This window comes from Leptodactylus fuscus, chromosome 5 (assembly GCF_031893055.1).
Source record: "Leptodactylus fuscus isolate aLepFus1 chromosome 5, aLepFus1.hap2, whole genome shotgun sequence".
In the NCBI taxonomy this organism is placed as follows: Eukaryota; Metazoa; Chordata; class Amphibia; order Anura; family Leptodactylidae; genus Leptodactylus; species Leptodactylus fuscus.
Window position 1 is genome coordinate 49,490,850 of NC_134269.1, and position 19,171 is coordinate 49,510,020.

The 19,171-nt window shown below is 45.0% G+C and overlaps 1 protein-coding gene across 2 annotated transcripts in view; it reads left to right on the forward strand.

The window, feature by feature from the left end:
- Nucleotides 1–3,815: 3,815 nt before the first annotated feature.
- Nucleotides 3,816–19,171, forward strand: part of GOLM2 (golgi membrane protein 2) — a 28,769-nt gene continuing 13,413 nt past the window's right edge. For both annotated transcript variants that reach the window (XM_075273080.1, XM_075273081.1), the window contains exons 1-2: nucleotides 3,816–4,210; nucleotides 17,928–17,982. In XM_075273080.1, coding sequence (XP_075129181.1) covers nucleotides 3,884–4,210; nucleotides 17,928–17,982 — 382 coding nt within the window. In that variant the 5' untranslated portion in view covers nucleotides 3,816–3,883. The remainder of the gene's footprint in view (nucleotides 4,211–17,927; nucleotides 17,983–19,171) is intronic.

Genomic DNA, 19,171 nt, shown 5'->3' on the forward strand with positions numbered 1-19,171 from the left:
ACCACACCGAGTAGCTCCATCACCCCGCACCTCTTATAAGCCCTAGTTCTATAGGCAATGCTGTCGGTTCTCGGTATACTGTACACCCCTACCACACCGAGTAGCTCCATCACCCCGCACCTCTTATAAGCCCTAGTTCTATAGGCAATGCTGTCGGTTCTCGGTATACTGTACACCCCTACCACACCGACTACTCCATCACCCCGCACCTCTTATAAGCCCTAGTTCTATAGGCAATGCTGTCGGTTCTCGGTATACTGTACACCCCTACCACACCGACTACTCCATCACCCCGCACCTCTTATAAGCCCTAGTTCTATAGGTAATGCTGTCGGTTCTCGGTATACTGTACACCCCTACCACACCGACTACTCCATCACCCCGCACCTCTTATAAGCCCTAGTTCTATAGGTAATGCTGTCGGTTCTCGGTATACTGTACACCCCTACCACACCGAGTAGCTCCATCACCCCGCACCTCTTATAAGCCCTAGTTCTATAGGCAATGCTGTCGGTTCTCGGTATACTGTACACCCCTACCACACCGAGTAGCTCCATCACCCCGCACCTCTTATAAGCCCTAGTTCTATAGGCAATGCTGTCGGTTCTCGGTATACTGTACACCCCTACCACACCGACTACTCCATCACCCCGCACCTCTTATAAGCCCTAGTTCTATAGGCAATGCTGTCGGTTCTCGGTATACTGTACACCCCTACCACACCGACTACTCCATCACCCCGCACCTCTTATAAGCCCTAGTTCTATAGGTAATGCTGTCGGTTCTCGGTATACTGTACACCCCTACCACACCGACTACTCCATCACCCCGCACCTCTTATAAGCCCTAGTTCTATAGGTAATGCTGTCGGTTCTCGGTATACTGTACACCCCTACCACACCGACTACTCCATCACCCCGCACCTCTTATAAGCCCTAGTTCTATAGGTAATGCTGTCGGTTCTCGGTATACTGTACACCCCTACCACACCGACTACTCCATCACCCCGCACCTCTTATAAGCCCTAGTTCTATAGGTAATGCTGTCGGTTCTCGGTATACTGTACACCCCTACCACACCGAGTAGCTCCATCACCCCGCACCTCTTATAAGCCCTAGTTCTATAGGCAATGCTGTCGGTTCTCGGTATACTGTACACCCCTACCACACTGAGTAGCTCCATCACCCCGCACCTCTTATAAGCCCTAGTTCTATAGGCAATGCTGTCGGTTCTCGGTATACTGTACACCCCTACCACACCGACTACTCCATCACCCCGCACCTCTTATAAGCCCTAGTTCTATAGGCAATGCTGTCGGTTCTCGGTATACTGTACACCCCTACCACACCGAGTAGCTCCATCACCCCGCACCTCTTATAAGCCCTAGTTCTATAGGCAATGCTGTCGGTTCTCGGTATACTGTACACCCCCACCACACCGAACAGCTCCATCACCCCGCACCTCTTATAAGCCCTAGTTCTATAGGTAATGCTGTCGGTTCTCGGTATACTGTACACCCCTACCACACCGAGTAGCTCCATCACCCCGCACCTCTTATAAGCCCTAGTTCTATAGGCAATGCTGTCGGTTCTCGGTATACTGTACACCCCTACCACACCGAGTAGCTCCATCACCCCGCACCTCTTATAAGCCCTAGTTCTATAGGTAATGCTGTCGGTTCTCGGTATACTGTACACCCCTACCACACCGAGTAGCTCCATCACCCCGCACCTCTTATAAGCCCTAGTTCTATAGGCAATGCTGTCGGTTCTCGGTATACTGTACACCCCTACCACACCGAGTAGCTCCATCACCCCGCACCTCTTATAAGCCCTAGTTCTATAGGCAATGCTGTCGGTTCTCGGTATACTGTACACCCCTACCACACCGAGTAGCTCCATCACCCCGCACCTCTTATAAGCCCTAGTTCTATAGGCAATGCTGTCGGTTCTCGGTATACTGTACACCCCTACCACACCGACTACTCCATCACCCCGCACCTCTTATAAGCCCTAGTTCTATAGGCAATGCTGTCGGTTCTCGGTATACTGTACACCCCTACCACACCGACTACTCCATCACCCCGCACCTCTTATAAGCCCTAGTTCTATAGGTAATGCTGTCGGTTCTCGGTATACTGTACACCCCTACCACACCGACTACTCCATCACCCCGCACCTCTTATAAGCCCTAGTTCTATAGGTAATGCTGTCGGTTCTCGGTATACTGTACACCCCTACCACACCGACTACTCCATCACCCCGCACCTCTTATAAGCCCTAGTTCTATAGGCAATGCTGTCGGTTCTCGGTATACTGTACACCCCCTACCACACCGACTACTCCATCACCCCGCACCTCTTATAAGCCCTAGTTCTATAGGCAATGCTGTCGGTTCTCGGTATACTGTACACCCCTACCACACCGACTACTCCATCACCCCGCACCTCTTATAAGCCCTAGTTCTATAGGCAATGCTGTCGGTTCTCGGTATACTGTACACCCCTACCACACCGAGTAGCTCCATCACCCCGCACCTCTTATAAGCCCTAGTTCTATAGGCAATGCTGTCGGTTCTCGGTATACTGTACACCCCTACCACACCGACTACTCCATCACCCCGCACCTCTTATAAGCCCTAGTTCTATAGGCAATGCTGTCGGTTCTCGGTATACTGTACACCCCTACCACACCGACTACTCCATCACCCCGCACCTCTTATAAGCCCTAGTTCTATAGGTAATGCTGTCGGTTCTCGGTATACTGTACACCCCTACCACACTGAGTAGCTCCATCACCCCGCACCTCTTATAAGCCCTAGTTCTATAGGCAATGCTGTCGGTTCTCGGTATACTGTACACCCCCTACCACACCGAGTAGCTCCATCACCCCGCACCTCTTATAAGCCCTAGTTTTATAGGTAATGCTGTCGGTTCTCGGTATACTGTACACCCCTACCACACCGACTACTCCATCACCCCGCACCTCTTATAAGCCCTAGTTCTATAGGCAATGCTGTCGGTTCTCGGTATACTGTACACCCCTACCACACCGAGTAGCTCCATCACCCCGCACCTCTTATAAGCCCTAGTTCTATAGGCAATGCTGTCGGTTCTCGGTATACTGTACACCCCTACCACACCGACTACTCCATCACCCCGCACCTCTTATAAGCCCTAGTTCTATAGGCAATGCTGTCGGTTCTCGGTATACTGTACACCCCTACCACACCGACTACTCCATCACCCCGCACCTCTTATAAGCCCTAGTTCTATAGGTAATGCTGTCGGTTCTCGGTATACTGTACACCCCTACCACACTGAGTAGCTCCATCACCCCGCACCTCTTATAAGCCCTAGTTCTATAGGCAATGCTGTCGGTTCTCGGTATACTGTACACCCCCTACCACACCGAGTAGCTCCATCACCCCGCACCTCTTATAAGCCCTAGTTCTATAGGTAATGCTGTCGGTTCTCGGTATACTGTACACCCCTACCACACCGACTACTCCATCACCCCGCACCTCTCGGAGCTGCCAAAACTTTGCTAAATTGTTATATCCCTATGGTAACCGAATATGCAAACCACACCCCCCGGCGACAGGCAACGCGGCCATGACAACGAATGCGGAACTGTACTGCGCATGCTTACAGGCTGAGTCTTGTTTCTCAACACTTATTAGTTCCCTTTCAGTTCAACCCAACAGTGTGGGCGGAGTCACTACAGCCTCCTCGTCCAATCAGCGCCTCCCTGGAGCCGGACGTCTTTCATCCTATTGGAGCGCTTGCTCGGTTCACGCGCTAGCTGTCACAGCAGGTTTGGCAGCGGCGGAGAAGGGAGACAGACGGTGTGAGAGCGGACAGGGTTAGGCCGAGGGGGCGATCATGGTGGGGTTCGGAGCCCCGCGGCGTACGGGCCGGCTGCCCCCCTTTGTGTTGGTGGCATTGTTAGTGGTGATCGCTCTCCTGGCCTTTAACTACTGGAGTGTGTCTGCCCGGCAGGCCGCCTTGCAGGAGGATCTTGCGGCTCTGCAGGAACAGGTCCAGCGCACTGAGGTAGCCCGGAGTCGGCTGGAGAAGCGGCATTCTGAACTGATGGTGCAGGCGGAAAGCAACCGGCGACAGCTGGAGCACCGATTGGGGGAGTATCAGAACGTGGGGGATCGATTGCAGGCCCGGGACCTGGAGGCCCAGCGCTGCGAGGCGGACAGGGTGAGAGTCTGGGGGTGGACGTGTCATCATCATCCTGCCCTGGCCTTTGTGTGTTGTGATGACGCCCCCGTCCAGATCCGGGTTATTAATGGGTAATGGGAGCACGTCCCGCTCTGACATCATAAGACATCTGTCATCTCCTTGTGGCGTCATCACTTCACACCGGCTTGTGTGGGATAGGGGAGCGTTCACACAGCTGTGTTTTTCATGCGTCTGTGGTTGTTTTTTATATATATATATATATATATATATATATATATATATATATATATATATTACCCCTCTCCCCCCCCACACACACACACTGTTGGGGAGATTCTTATAGATGGCTTCCCACTAATGAGTCTCATCTCTGAACCACAAGATAGGGGTGAAGTGTCTGATCTGTGTGCTTCACAGTGGTCAGAAGAATGGTGGTCCATGTGGAGGACATGGTGTTGTGCATACTCTGCCACTGGTTCATTCAGTTAGATGGGACTGAGATCACAGTCCTATAAAAGTGAGCGGAGCTATGGATGAGCATACACAGTACTTCTGCACTGACTTGGGGCACTCACGAGACCCTCAATCTCCTGATCAGTGGGAGACCCAGCGGACAATTATCCCTTATCCAAAACGTTCTTATTGAGAGACCCCTATAAACCCCCGCCCATGCACTGTAATAGGAACAGCTATCCCTAACAAATACCACATACACTGTCTGCCCCGGACAAGCAGGCATTGTCAGTGGGAGCAGAGCTGAAGTGACAGCAGCCAGCCACTGTATTGGGCACGGAGATATCTGCTTCTGGCTCTGCGCACTGTGTAGTACAGGGACTGGACGCACCCACAAACAGCTGATCCAGATGGGGGCCTATACTTGTATCAGATAGAAGGATAGGTCATAAAAAAGAATCCTTGATAACCCCTTAAATTTAACATGGCCCATTTTTCTTGAACATATGGCAAACAAAGATCGGCTGAATACTTCATACATATTAGGAGCATGGCCGCCAGACCATCTTATATTTTTTAGATATTTGGCTGACGTGTGTTCAGCTTTTGTTTGGGGGGATCAAGCATGTCAAATGCCATTTGGGGATAAGTAGCCACCAGAGATAATTGGCAGGGGCTAGCTCACCTCTCCGAATGAAGATAGCCATCCCCCAATCCCATCATACACAGGCAATTAGATTGGTAATCCCTTTATCCTCCTTGGGGGTAGAGGTCTTAAAGTAACAGGTTATATGTTTACTTGTCTGTAGTATTCCTTTTACCTTACCATACAATAGTGACTAACTTTTAAGAAGCTGTCGTCTCTTCTCCATTATCTGACCCTACGGAGATGACCGGTGCAGATGATCAGTAATGGTTCCAGTATTTAGGGATACCGATCATTTCATGTATAGATAGATGAGAAACGTTTTCGGAGCAGATCTTTGTGAACGCGGTACGCTACATCCAGTGTATCATTTTTGTCATTCTAGGGCACTATTCAGATGATCATGATGTAAATCGTCTGTGAAAAACTGTTGAAGTGATCTGTCGTGTTGGTGGGGAGGCTGTCTTTGCAGATACTTCATAGACTTGAATCTAGTGATCCATGAAAATGGACAGAAATAGGCTATTTTTTGCCACAATACAAATATGTGAATAGGTGCGTTTCAAAAACGGCAGTGAAACAATATTTGTGTGAATAAGACGTCAGGGTACTGCAGATTTTCTGTATCCGGGAATTCCATTGTGTATGCAGTGGCAAAACTGCAGTAAATTGTAGAGATTTTGCTACAGGTTTACCCAATAGCTTACAAACCGCGAAATCTGCAGCATACATTGATATACTGATGGTTAAGAATCTGCACCCCAGATCAGTTTTTGCTGCATTTGTTTTTATCTTGGCAGGTGGATATCATTTGGTAAAATCTTATCCACTCCGCCGGTACGGTGATATACTGTGAAATTTCCATAAGAAAGTTTCTTGATGGGAAATCAGTGTGTGAACTTAAAGGGGTTTGCAGGCTGCAAATGGATTTTTCATACTGATATATAACCAAAGAAAAGGTCATCACCTGTATCTAATCCATTGGGATCTGACACCCAGACCCCCAAACAGATCAGCTGTCCCAGAAGCTGGTACAGTGGTCAGGAAGCGTGTGCAGACCGCTCATATTCAATCCAATGTATTGCAGTGGTTGCAGGAAATTGCAGTGCTGCTCCTAGTAACAGACTAAGTCCTGGTTCACATCTGCCCATGGGTTTCCGTTCGGAGAGTCCAATTGGGGACCCCCTGAACGGAAACCTAATCCGCATAAAAAAGCGGTACCTAAGGAAACATGCGGACCCCATAATGGACTATAATTGTGTCTATGTGGTTTCCGCTTTGTTACCACACAAAAAATGTGGAGGGAAGAGTGCTGCTTGCAGGACTTTTCTCTCCGCAATTTTTCATTTGGAGAGGGGAACAGAATGACCCAAATACAGATGTGAGCCGGCTTTTACATGTTCCCATCCACTGCACCAGATTGACATCTGGAGACTGCAGGAACAGCTCTGTGGGGTACAGGTGTCAGACCCCCTGCAGATCGCATACTAATGACCTATACTATAATAAGTCTTCCGTATAAAAAGGGGCTGGAAAACCCCTTTAAGGCTAAGGCCCCATGTTGCAGATTTTGCTGCAATTTTTTGAGCCAAAGCCAGGGGTAGACTGAACACAAGGTAGAAGTATAAGAACTTCCTAGATATTTCCTATTCCTTTTGTAGCCATTCTTGGTTTTGGCACAAAATCTGCAACAAAAAAATCTGCGTTTCCGCACTATGGGGCCTTAACCTAAAGGGGCTCTATCATTGGGAAAAGTCATTTTTAACTAAGCACATACTTGCATAACCTTTAGAAAGGCTATTCCACATGTACCTTTTGTATGGAAATTGCCTCAGTAGTTTTTAAATAAGTCCATTTTTATTCTTATGCTAATTATCCTCCAGCGTGCACCCTGGCAGTGTCTGTGTGCACCCTCTGCTATTCTCTATGTGTATGAGAGTAGGGAGATGAGTCTTCAGCACAGCCTCTCTGCTCTCATACACATAGAGAATAGAGGGTGCACACAGAGACTTCCGGAGTGCACAGAGAAGGCTAACTAGCATAGCAATAAAAACAGACTTATTCAAAATCTACTGAGGTGATCTACATACTAAAGGTATGTGAGAAATCGCGTTTCTAAAGGCTATGCAAGTATGTGCTTGGATAAAAATGACTTTTCCCAATGTTAGAGCCCCTTTAAACCCCTGCTGTACTTCTATGTTATCAAATTGAAGAACACTACATTTAGTTTCTCTCCAAATGACTATAAACAGGAACAATAGCATTTACTCAACCACAGCTGAGGCGATAAGATAGCTTTGGGGTTTTTTTTTTTTGTATCTTTACCTCTTGAATAACATTTTACTTAGATCTTATCTAGAGAAACCATGAGAAAGGTAACTGCAGCTTATCTGTGGTTGCACTTATGTCTAGGACTTGGCTCTCATCATGTTTATGACGAATGTTCAGTCTGTGCCAGGACCGTACATGCTAAATGTGTGCAATGGGATACATAAGGCAGACTGGCAGTGTTTTGGTCAGTCTAATGCTTACATGTTATTATACTGTACTATATCATAAAATGGTATACAGTGCAAAAATATACCTGATAAACACACACAGTGGGTCTCTATGTGCGATAGGTGCTGCTCCATAGCATCCTTCAGAGGTATCTGTTTAACATGTGTCCCAATGCATGCCTTAAAGGAATACATTACTCTATCCTTAATATAAGTCATCAATATTAGATCTGCGAGGGTCCAATAACTGGGGCTCCTGCAGATCAGCTCCTGTGGGACAGCACGCCTCAGGTAATGTTTACACTATTCGCTCACTAAGTGTAGCAATAGCTTTGGGTACCACAGAGCTGTCCTATTAAAGTCTATAGGGCAGCGCTGCTGTTACTCTTTATATGGTAAATGAGCAGCGCAGTTCCCGCCATGTAGAGCTGTGTTGTCCCTGAACAGATGATCTGCAGTGGGTCTCAGATTTTGGACCCCTGCAGATCTAATAATGATGAGCCATCAACAATAGAAAGTGGATAACCCCTTTAAAGTGGGTCATTGGCATAGCCAAATTTTCTAACAGTATTTGTAAGCCAAAAGCAGCAGGTTCAGCTTCTGGTTGTGGTTTATGAATGGTGACTCAAAATACAGCCATGTGAATGAGGGCCTATATAACATCCTGACCCTTTATTCACATTTGCATTTGGTAATCCGTTTGAAGGAGTCCGCATTGGGAAACCCCCCCCCCCCCCCAAACAGAATACCAAACGCAATTGCAAGCGGTCTGCAGTGAAAGCACACGGACCCCATTGACTATAATGGGGTCCATGTGCTTGCCGTGCACTGCCGACAAGAATCATTGTGCTTTCACTGCACAGCGCTTGCAATTGCGTTTGGTATTCTGTTCGCAGGGTCCCCATGCAGACTCCCCCGAATGGAATACCAATGCAGACGTGAACCAACCCTTACCTAGAACTGGGTTCTCAACTCTCCACCATTTATAAATAAATGTCATTCTTTGTATAAAAAGTTAGTACAAAAAGTATCATGGAGAACTGTACAATTTCTCAGGGTTTTCAAGATCTCTGCCTGCTGTCACTTGTCCACGCTTACCTAGCATGAGCCGAAACGCTGCCTGAATGTCTCCTAATAGGAACTAGATTGCTAACCGGGGTGATGTGGAAGCCTACCAGGAGCCCATGACACTCTGGGAAGATGACTGCATGCTTTCATGCAGTGTTATCTTCATCCTTAGGACATTTTATGTCGTTTGGTGCCTCGAGAATTTTTTTTTTTTTTTTTTTCATGGGTGCGGTAAGTCTGAAAAGGTTGGGAAATGCTGGCTTATGCCTAGAGGATACAAATGTGTTTAAGTCATATAAAGGACACACAGGTGTATGGCTTTGTACAAGACACAGCGGAGATACATCCATTAGAGCAGGGGTAGGGAACCTTCGGCTCTCCAGCTGCTGTGAAACTACAACTCCCAGCATGCTCCATTCACTTCCATGGGAGTTCCAAGAACAGCAGAGCAAGTATGCATGCTGGGAGTTGTAGTTTTGCAACAGCTGGAGAGCCGTGCGTTCCCTACCCCTGCATTAGAGCTATACACAGTTTATCCCCTGGACGTAAGCAATGAAAATTTCTATTAAATGATAGAAAGCAGAGAATGTAAGCCATTAGAACTTGATACAGAACGTATACTGAAAAACTATATAGTCTGCCATTGTACTGCTGCAAGGGGCAGAATTGTAAATGCAGCCCTGGGCTCTAACACTGACTGCAACGTCCGTGTAGGATGAGCAGATTAGATATTTTCTCTATATACGATGTTCCAAGGTGTACATTTACTATAATTGTAATGATATTTGTGTCATAAAGGGATAACTGAGTAGTAATACTGGAATAGTCACTAGTAATTATTGAGATCCTGAACACACCTTAGGTATATGTGACAGGGGGGGGTCATTATTTATTCACTATAGGACTGGGTCATGTTGGAGTTAAGCAGCTAGTAAACTGAGTCACCAGGTATAGCCCATCATAAAAGGAGCTTAAAACCAGCAATTGTACGTCCTTTATGAATACTATATCACATTAGTTGTCTATATGAGAAGTTCTCCAGGACGGAAATATTGATGTAAGACATCAATGTATGACTAGTGAGAGGTATGCAACATGACGCAGCTCTACATACTCCTTTATTATTTACCTACGTACAGGTAGCCTTGCCTAGTACCCCCAGAAATCACACATTGATGCCCTATCCAAATGTATCTTTGCAATCTGTCTCTAGCCCTTGAGCCATGTTTTATCACACTGGCTTTGTTAATCCCTGCAGGACTAGTAGCAATTACATATAATTAAAGTACATAAAAATATTAAGAAACACAAAACCTATATAAATGCACCAGAAACACATGTTACATTAGTAGCAAAAATGTCAGATCCATTTGCTGTACATGGCTATGTGCTGCTGTCATCCTGTATTGTCCAAGGCTGGCTATACTTTTTAGGCCGCTGCTGTCCAGGCACACGGCTATTCCTCCTGACTCTCCCATACACATGCATGCCTCATTTGCTCAAACGATCATGTGTTATTAATAGGAAGAGGGGAAAAGGCCGCTATCTTATCTTTGGAGACAACTTATCCTTATAAAACTTCAGGCATTGAAATGCGACTGCTCAGTCCTTCTCTCCCTTGACATACATACTCTTACACATTACCGTACATGGCTGATGGATTTGGTTGACCTTCATTTGAGGCCAAGGTCATACATGGTGTAGTTTGGCTGAATAATGGTGGCTTACCTGTAATATACAATACCATGCTGATTTTTGCTGATACCTGTGTCAGACCTGTTACACCTGATCTTAGTCTAAAGGGTTTAAACAGTGATGGGACTAAAAATTCTCCTTAGAATGTCTGGGACCCCCATAGATCAGATTTTCTCCGTATTGCTTGTTCATGTTTCATGACTTGCATTTGGTATGGTTACTGTAATATATAGTTACAGGACACTAGTATGGTGTGAGGGGCGCTACCCTCTGCTGTGTACTGATGCTGCCCCCCAAGTCTGGTATTTTTCATCTGATCAGGTAACATGGTGTGGGGATGGGCTACATGGATCCTTGTCTATGCACCCTTTCCTACTTAATTTTTGGATCTGTCACCAGCATATGCTGTCCTATGTGAGAACAACATACTATAGGGACAGGTGCACTTTACGTCTAATAAAAGTGGCATCAAATCATATTACAATGCTGTGAAACAGCAGGCACACTTACACGTACAAAGCCTATGTACATGACATTATATTTACGTGACACATCCGGTTCAATGGACAGGTCAGCTGGAACATCCTAGGGGAATAAGAGGGTAACAGAAATACTACAAGACTGGAATATCAAGGTCATTCAGAATTGTGACCGATTGACCATAATGTCTTAACCTAGTAACAGCTACTACATTATAGGTTCATCCGCCATACCGAAGTAGCTGCTCAGTGCTTCTCGTGACTCTAAAATATGTCTCTACCATATAAAGTGATATTCATTCATGATTCATGCCATTTCTAGGGCATCCATGTTTTCCAGTACACTGTGCATTGCAAGGTCAATGTAATAGCAGCGTTGCAAGAGTGAATGTAGATAAACGTGTCTGGCAGAATAGCTTGTAATCCGAGTTATAGCAGGATATCGAGAAGTCCTTCAATAAACACTAAATTCCATACGGGTGCATAATAGTTTAGAAAAAAAATATCAGCAATTTTTCCTGCCATTGAAATAGGACAAAGAAGCCATTATATTATATACTGCTTAGTGCTCACCAAGGGAACCAGCCGTCTGTTCTTTCTTAAAGGGGTATTCCTACAAAGGGCATTATCATCCTGTGAAATGTATGACTGTTGGCGCTCCATGAAGAATAAAGTGGGAGTCCCGAGATCCTGTGTTAACCCTAAGTTGACATCAAGCATTCATGCACACCACTTCTATGCAAAGTCTATAGAAACTGATGGCATTTTTATTTTTAAAGAGTACCTGCCATGTCCGAGCCACAGGCAGGGTGTTCTACAGCAGAAGACGCCCCCTGTTAGTTTGGGGGTTATGACTACACTGTGATTAACTGGTTGTTGTTACCCCTTACCCCCGATGAACAGTCGTATATTGTACACATAAATGGTCACTGTTGTTTCTGAAAGCATTGCATAACTAAATAGTACAGACGAATATAAGAAACATTGTATCAGAGAAAAATGCTTCACATCTCCACTTATTTCCCTCCCTGTTTCCTGCTAAACTGACTTTCACCCTGAAATCTCTGTTATATTTGTTATAAACTACAGGTCATGTCTATCAGATTGCATTTATTGACATCAGTACATGTTAGTACTTCTCCACATATGTCCTGCATGACTTGGGACTGTTTGTGAATGAGTCGGGGAGCAGATTTTACTCTATTTAATCTGTGCAGTGTATCACTAGCTTCATATCTGCATTGGGGTTTACATTTTTTTGGTCCGCTTGGGGACCCAAACAATGTAAACCAAATCCGCATAAAAAGTGGTTACCCACAGACCCCAAGACTATATTTCTTCCTGAAAAATGCTTGCAGGATTGTTCTATCCACGTTTTTCAAGAGGAATGGTGCACAGAATCTCATTGAGCGCAGGTGTGAACCCAACAACTTTTACTGAAAAGCCACTAGGGGTATATTTTGGTTACTGCTTATAGCCGGAGCCCAGTCCACTCAATATGGCCAATTTGGAAGGATCTTTTTTTTTTTTTTTTTTATGTAGATTGTGAACCCCACACAGAGCTCACAATGTACATTTTTCCCCATCAGTATGTCTTTTTGGAATATGGGATGGAAATCCATGCAAAAACGGGGAGAACATACAAACTTCTTGCAGATGTTTTTTTGCCCTTGGCGGGATTTGAACACCAGGACTCCGGCGCTGCAAAGCTACGGTGCTAACCACTGAGCCACCGTGTGGCCCCTCCAATTTGGAAGGATCTTAAAGAGACGTCTGAGGTATTACCTTAAACAAATGTGCTGTCAGTGGTCATTGTGGGTTGGCCGAATTCTGGCCAGCCAGAAGATGTAGATACACCTTGTTAGAGTATGTCTAGCACCCAGTGAGGACATGCCCTGAGTAATAGTGCAGCGTCAGAAGGGGTTACCCAGTTCTTCTAATCTTGAGCCCTACCTTCATTGATAAGTTACTGCAAGGATAATAATCTACAGAGCTGTGAATAACCCGCTGGTAACCTGAATAGATGCTTCCGGCTTACTTATTGACAGGACGCTTACCACCCACTCATGGTGCAATGTCTATTGTTGCTTTGGAAGAGGTAAAGGCAATTTGTATTTTCATAAAATAAAGGTCAATACATCACTAAGACAAATGCACTTGCAGTGTTCGCAGCTTTGACAATGGCTGGATAAGGCAAAAATGAAATACGTTTATTGTCTCCCTGGATTTCTGTAATGTAGTCGCTGATCATTAGTCACAACGACTGGAGCACTGCTTCATCTTCTACAGCAGTCACCTGACTTCTAACCAAAGCTGAGTAGATCATACACACATATATATGTGTGTGTGTGTGTATATATATATATATATATATATATATATATATATATATATGTATATATATATATATATATATATATATATATATATATAAACACGCGCACACGAGTATAGTATCCTACCATGAAACCCAATATCGGTAAAGTTGGCTAGACCTCCTCTCTTTCTTGCTCCAATCTGACACCACCTTCCTGACCATATAGAGTTTAAGGCCTGGTTCACATCTGCGCGTGGGTTTCATGGGTTTTCGTTCGGGGAGCCCGCTTGGGGAAAACCTGAATGGAAACCTAATTCGCATAAAAAAAGCAGTTACCTTGGGAAACCGGCGGACACCCTAAACAATAATGGGGTCGGTATGGTTTCTGCAAGAAAAAAAGCGCAGAGAATAGTGCTGCTTGCAGGACGTCTCCACATTTTTCATGTGGAGAGGAGAATGGAGTGACCTGAACGCAGATGTGAACCAAGCCTCAGTTGCATATCAGGGACCAAAACTAACAGCACTGAAGAGACGACCTCCAGGGTCGCTGTGTTTACAGGAGAACTTGTAGACTTTTTTTTTTTTTTTCCCAATCGAATCCATGAAAAGCAGCCAAACGCCAATTATCCAGACCCCCAATGATGAGCTGTTATCTATGGTAGACCTGGCAGTAGAGTTCTTATTAGATCAGGCAATTTTCCACAGGCCGATGCGGAGGCCATGCAGTGGGAATAATCTGTAAAGCATATACTTTCATTGCCTGTCAGTAGCAGAGCCCTTATTACACAGGGCCATGTGCTGCCGTCAGGTGGTAATTTCTGACTTCCCTTCAGCCAAGGAACGACCAAACGCTGGTTCATCTGGTGATTGTCGGCATTATTAGACAGGTCATTTGTTGGAATGAACGCTTGAATAAAGTGCTTATTCCTGACAATTTGCTGTTAAATCAGCCAGTCTAATAGGGCCTTAAATATTCAACGTTCTTGCAATGCCAACAAGGGAGAAACCAAGCATAAGGCAGAGTTCACACAACAGTGTTTCAGTGTGTGCGTGAGTTGGTTTTACTGCCTACTTCTAGACTGATAATATCTGAGTGTCGTCCGTCTTCCATTGATGGCAATGGGGGGCTCCGTTCCAATGGCAAACAGGATAGGACCTGCTCTGTTATCATCGGAATGGAGCATCGGAACTGTGTGTGAGGCATTAGGGTAAGTTCACACGGGGTTTTTTGGTCTGGAACCTGAGGGGGAGGCTGCCTCAGGTTCTGGACCAAAATACAGGTAGTTGCGACTGGACCGGCAACCAGTCGTGCACTCCGCTCCGGATTAGGCCAAAAGAATGGGCCTAGTCGGGAGGGAGTGTCTTCAGGCGGATGTCGCGAGGTGAATCCGCCTGAAAGAATGAGCACCTCGCTTCTTTTTTCCGGGAGATGGAACAAACGCCTCCCAGAAAAAAGAATTGATTTCAATGGGAGCCGTCTTTTTGGTCAGGACTTTGAGACGGATATGGCCTCAAAATCCTGACCAAAAAAACCCGTATGAACTTACTCTTATAGTTTTCTATGATTCAGGCAGGCAAATCCGACTCGCACATGGACAAAATTTCATGGTCGAAACTTGGTCGTGTGAAACCAGCTTTACAAAGTACAAATTCCCTTTCATATTAATGCAGGATCGGGCAGATCCCCCCAGAACAACAGATACAGGAGAATGTTTGTTTGTATCCTAAATAAGAAGAATGACAGTAACCAATTTTTGCTGTCATTGATCTCATCCATATGACCAAAAGAACAAATTGTTGGCCCCTATGCCAAGTTCACTAGGATCCCTTTGTAGGACTGAGTGTGTAAGAAAATGTTGGTGATCAGAAGAAAATCCCTTAAAATGACTATATACCTGAGGTGTATATACATCTTGGCAGTGGCTTGGATGGAGATTGCTGAGCCCACTAAGTAGCTGCACGCTGTATTTACACCCGTCCGAGAGCAATTTTCTTTCCTTCTGATATTAATGCATGCATCAATAGTTCATGACTTCGAGCTGATCCAGGAGAATGCCGTCTTCTCATCCTTAATATCTCGTCTCCCAGCTGCTCGGTAAGAAGATTGAGGGGTTTGTAGATTTGCTTTTCTGTGCAGTTTTCCTGATTATTTCTTCTAGTGTAACTTAATATATTTTAGAGTTTATTAACTTGCTTCCCATTCCAGTAATAGGACGACCCCAAAACTATATCTACTTTTTTTTTTCCTCCAATTTTATGTATATTGCCAGTGTCGTGCTCCAGTCACTGTGCTAATCTTCAGGGGTCCTCGTCCAAACATGGACGCCTGAAAAACCCCTTCAAGGACTATTCCAGCACCACATGGCAGTAATATACTGACACCCTATGGTGTTCTTACTAGTGTTACTGAGACTTCTACAAGTCCTAAGGTCTTGGATTCTTTATATAGTGACTTTGCACTGTATGGTAATCTGGATAATGGATGTAGATAACCATTTGTACTGTTCACACCTTAAAATAATCGAGATAACAGAATAGGCTTTTATGTAAACTGGGAGACTGAACCTGGAGCCCTGGCAAGACTTATTAGTATTAGTCTACTGTACACTATATGATAAAACTTCTCCGTATTAAATTCCAAAGGTGTGCCTCTTGTATTTGAGCTGTAATGGGACAATAGGGGTAGCTGGGTATACATTACACACCTCACCTACATGTGAATCAGTCACATAGTAGTAATAATAGACACAACTTCATAGGCTTTGTAGATAACTAGGTGACTAATGTCTTTTTCCTCTCTGACCCAGTATTACATCAGATCACGTAAGTTGTTATCTTTAGGGAGCACCTGTCATTATACAATTGAGTTTCAGCCATATTGGGTGGATTTACCAACCTGCACCTAACGGCGGAAGAGGGACCTCTAATATATATATATATATATATATATATATATATATATATATATATATATATATATATATATATATATATATATATATATAACGTCCCTGCCTTCCAACAACATACTGTCCTGTACCGATTATAGTACAGTATGTTACTGGGAGGCAAGGTCTCCTGGTATCATAGATGACTATACTGCTAGGGGTCCCACTCCTGGCATAAGGTGCAGGTTGGCAAATCCAGCCAACACATGGACCAAGTTTCATGGATGAAACTGTCGAGTGAATGCGCCTTAACTCATATGGCCCCAGGATGATGTGTGTGTGTGTGTGTATATATATATATATATATATATATATATATATATATATATATATATATATATATATATGTACACTGTGTAATCTGACGTGTCCATTGCCACTTCTTGGAACACATATGTGATGGGGTGGTTACTCATGGAAGTTATGCACATTTGGTGGCTGCCTTACCAGGCAGGATGGGACTGACAAGGTGGAGGTAGAATGGTACTGACATCTATCTATCAGACATTTAATGTGTGGGATATCATGTCTAAAGGCTAGTTCACACGGGGGCAAGAAGGCAGATTGACAGTGGATTTTGCCTCAAAATCCGACTCCATACAATGGTGGTCTATGGAGACCACTAGCGTGGAAAAAAGAAGCGAGCTGCCCTTTCTTCAGGCGGATTCCGCAGCTTCCGCCTGGTGGCAGCAACCTCCAGTGTCGGCCCATTCATTTGAGCCAACTCCGGAGGGGGAATCCGCGACGGTCGTGGCAGGCGGGTTTTGACTTGAGAGTGACGCCAAAATCCACCCCCCCACCCCCACCCCCCAGAAGGGTCACTGAACCCAGATGTGACTATAGTCTTCGTGCTGACAGTCTTTTGTCTTTATCAGTTGCCAGTGGATACGACTGTGAGTGCAGGACTTTCTATGGTCTGGGACTTTTCAGAAACTTAACCCTGATTTATTTCCCAGGTTCTCAGGCAGGGACGCTACAGGTATGAAAAGATAACCTAGCTGCAATAAGGACATCATGGCTTGGTTTCTGACCATAGAAAGTTCTTATATGCCTGGTCTTATCCATTGGCAACTGATTAAATCAGCAGACTGTCTCCACTAAGACAGAGAAAACCTATAAAATTCTGCACATTTTACAATTATTTTGTAGAATTTATTATTTTCAGAAATGTTTTAACTTTTAATTCTCGGCAAATGTAAATATGTTCCTTGGAAATCCTTTATAAAGGATGGGCTGGACCTGCCAAAAGGGGAGTCGCTCTCTGCTCTGGTTCATAGGAGAAGGGGGTATCGTAAGTGGGAACCTCTGTGACCTCCATAAGATGACTGGACATGGGTTCATGGATAATAGTACTATTGTATGTTTATAGATGAGATAGTGTGACGCTACTGATGGAGTAACATTGCGACTTGTCTATAGTCCTAGTCTGCACAGTCTTGGCCATCATCTGGATATACACAATTGTCAGTAATAAGCCATTGTGTGTTCCCGTGTTGTCTCACATGTAACAAGAGAATTAATTTGTTCGCTGCGGCCGTCCTGTCGGCGCTTTGGGCAGGCACCAGCAGACGATTGTGCGGCTTAATCACAGTGTGGTCTCATTGTATAAACATTGTTTGTCTGTTTTACAGGAGAAGCTGCTGGCCAACGTGTCACTCCAGATGGCAGACATCACTCGTCTGAAGGGTAGGAGATATTTGTATGCCCTGGCACTGTCATCCTAATGTCTGTCTCTCCATGTAGTGTGGGTTTATAGGACACTGACAAATTTCTACATTTTACTGTGTCTTTTTTTTTTTTTTTTCAACATTATAAACGGTTATTGCTGAATTTTTTGCTTGTCTCACTGCAAGTTAAAGCCTCATGTACACGACTGTGTGCGTTGTCACTGTGCTGCCTGTGTTTTCCACGGATAGCATGCTTACTCATTCTATAGCCCCATACACATGACTGTGTATTTTCACAGTCCCACATATGGGGCTGTGAGCTGTGGGCAAAAGATAGGTCCTTTCCGTTTTGTGGCTCTTGGTCACCGACATAAGTGAATGAGGTATGGGTGGCACGCAGATGTCATACGTGTATCGTCCCTGCCATTTAATCACGGCCCCGCTACACGCACGTGGTCTTGTGCATGTCGCTTTAGACGTTATATAGCAAACAGATTTCCTCCCTATTAATGTCAGATTTCCTGGGACGTAATGGTCGGGCAGTTGGATTTCAGCTGCCCAATCTGTTTGTTCTTGGACAGATAAGCCATTGCCAGATGAGTCTGGCAGTGGCTTTCTCCTATTCAGGACACATGCAGTGCTTGGCCAAGCATGCAAGTGTATGGGGGAGCTTGGTGAAATAGTTATCAGCTGAACAAGCATTTGCCCACCAGAGGTTTGTATTTGGCCGGCTTTAGAAAAAAAGGTTAGAATCCATTTTTATATCTGCAGTGCCTGCAAATGAGTCTGTGAAGCAGGAGCATAAAGTTGGCATTACACATAAGAAATGTCTGCTGTACTAATATTAGTCTGACAGTTACCTCCTTCACAGACACGCTTACTTGGATTGGCTAAGGGAAGGTTCACATCTGCGCCCCGGTCTCCGAGAAATTGAACAGAAGATGGAAACCGGCAGTCACTTTTCAAGCAAAGTGTCCGCCCATGTGTGTTTTGTGCTCTCCGCGGCGAAACCGTTTTACTTTTTTTTTTTTTTTTAACCGGACACAAAGTGGGACATGCAGGTCTTTGTGTCCAGTTAAAAAAAAATACGGTTTCACCGCGGAGACCACAAAACGCTCACGGGCAGACACTGTCTGCCAGGTTTCCACCTCCTGTCGGCAAAAGACAGAAACCTGAAAGCGGAGACCGGGGCACAGATGTGAACCCAC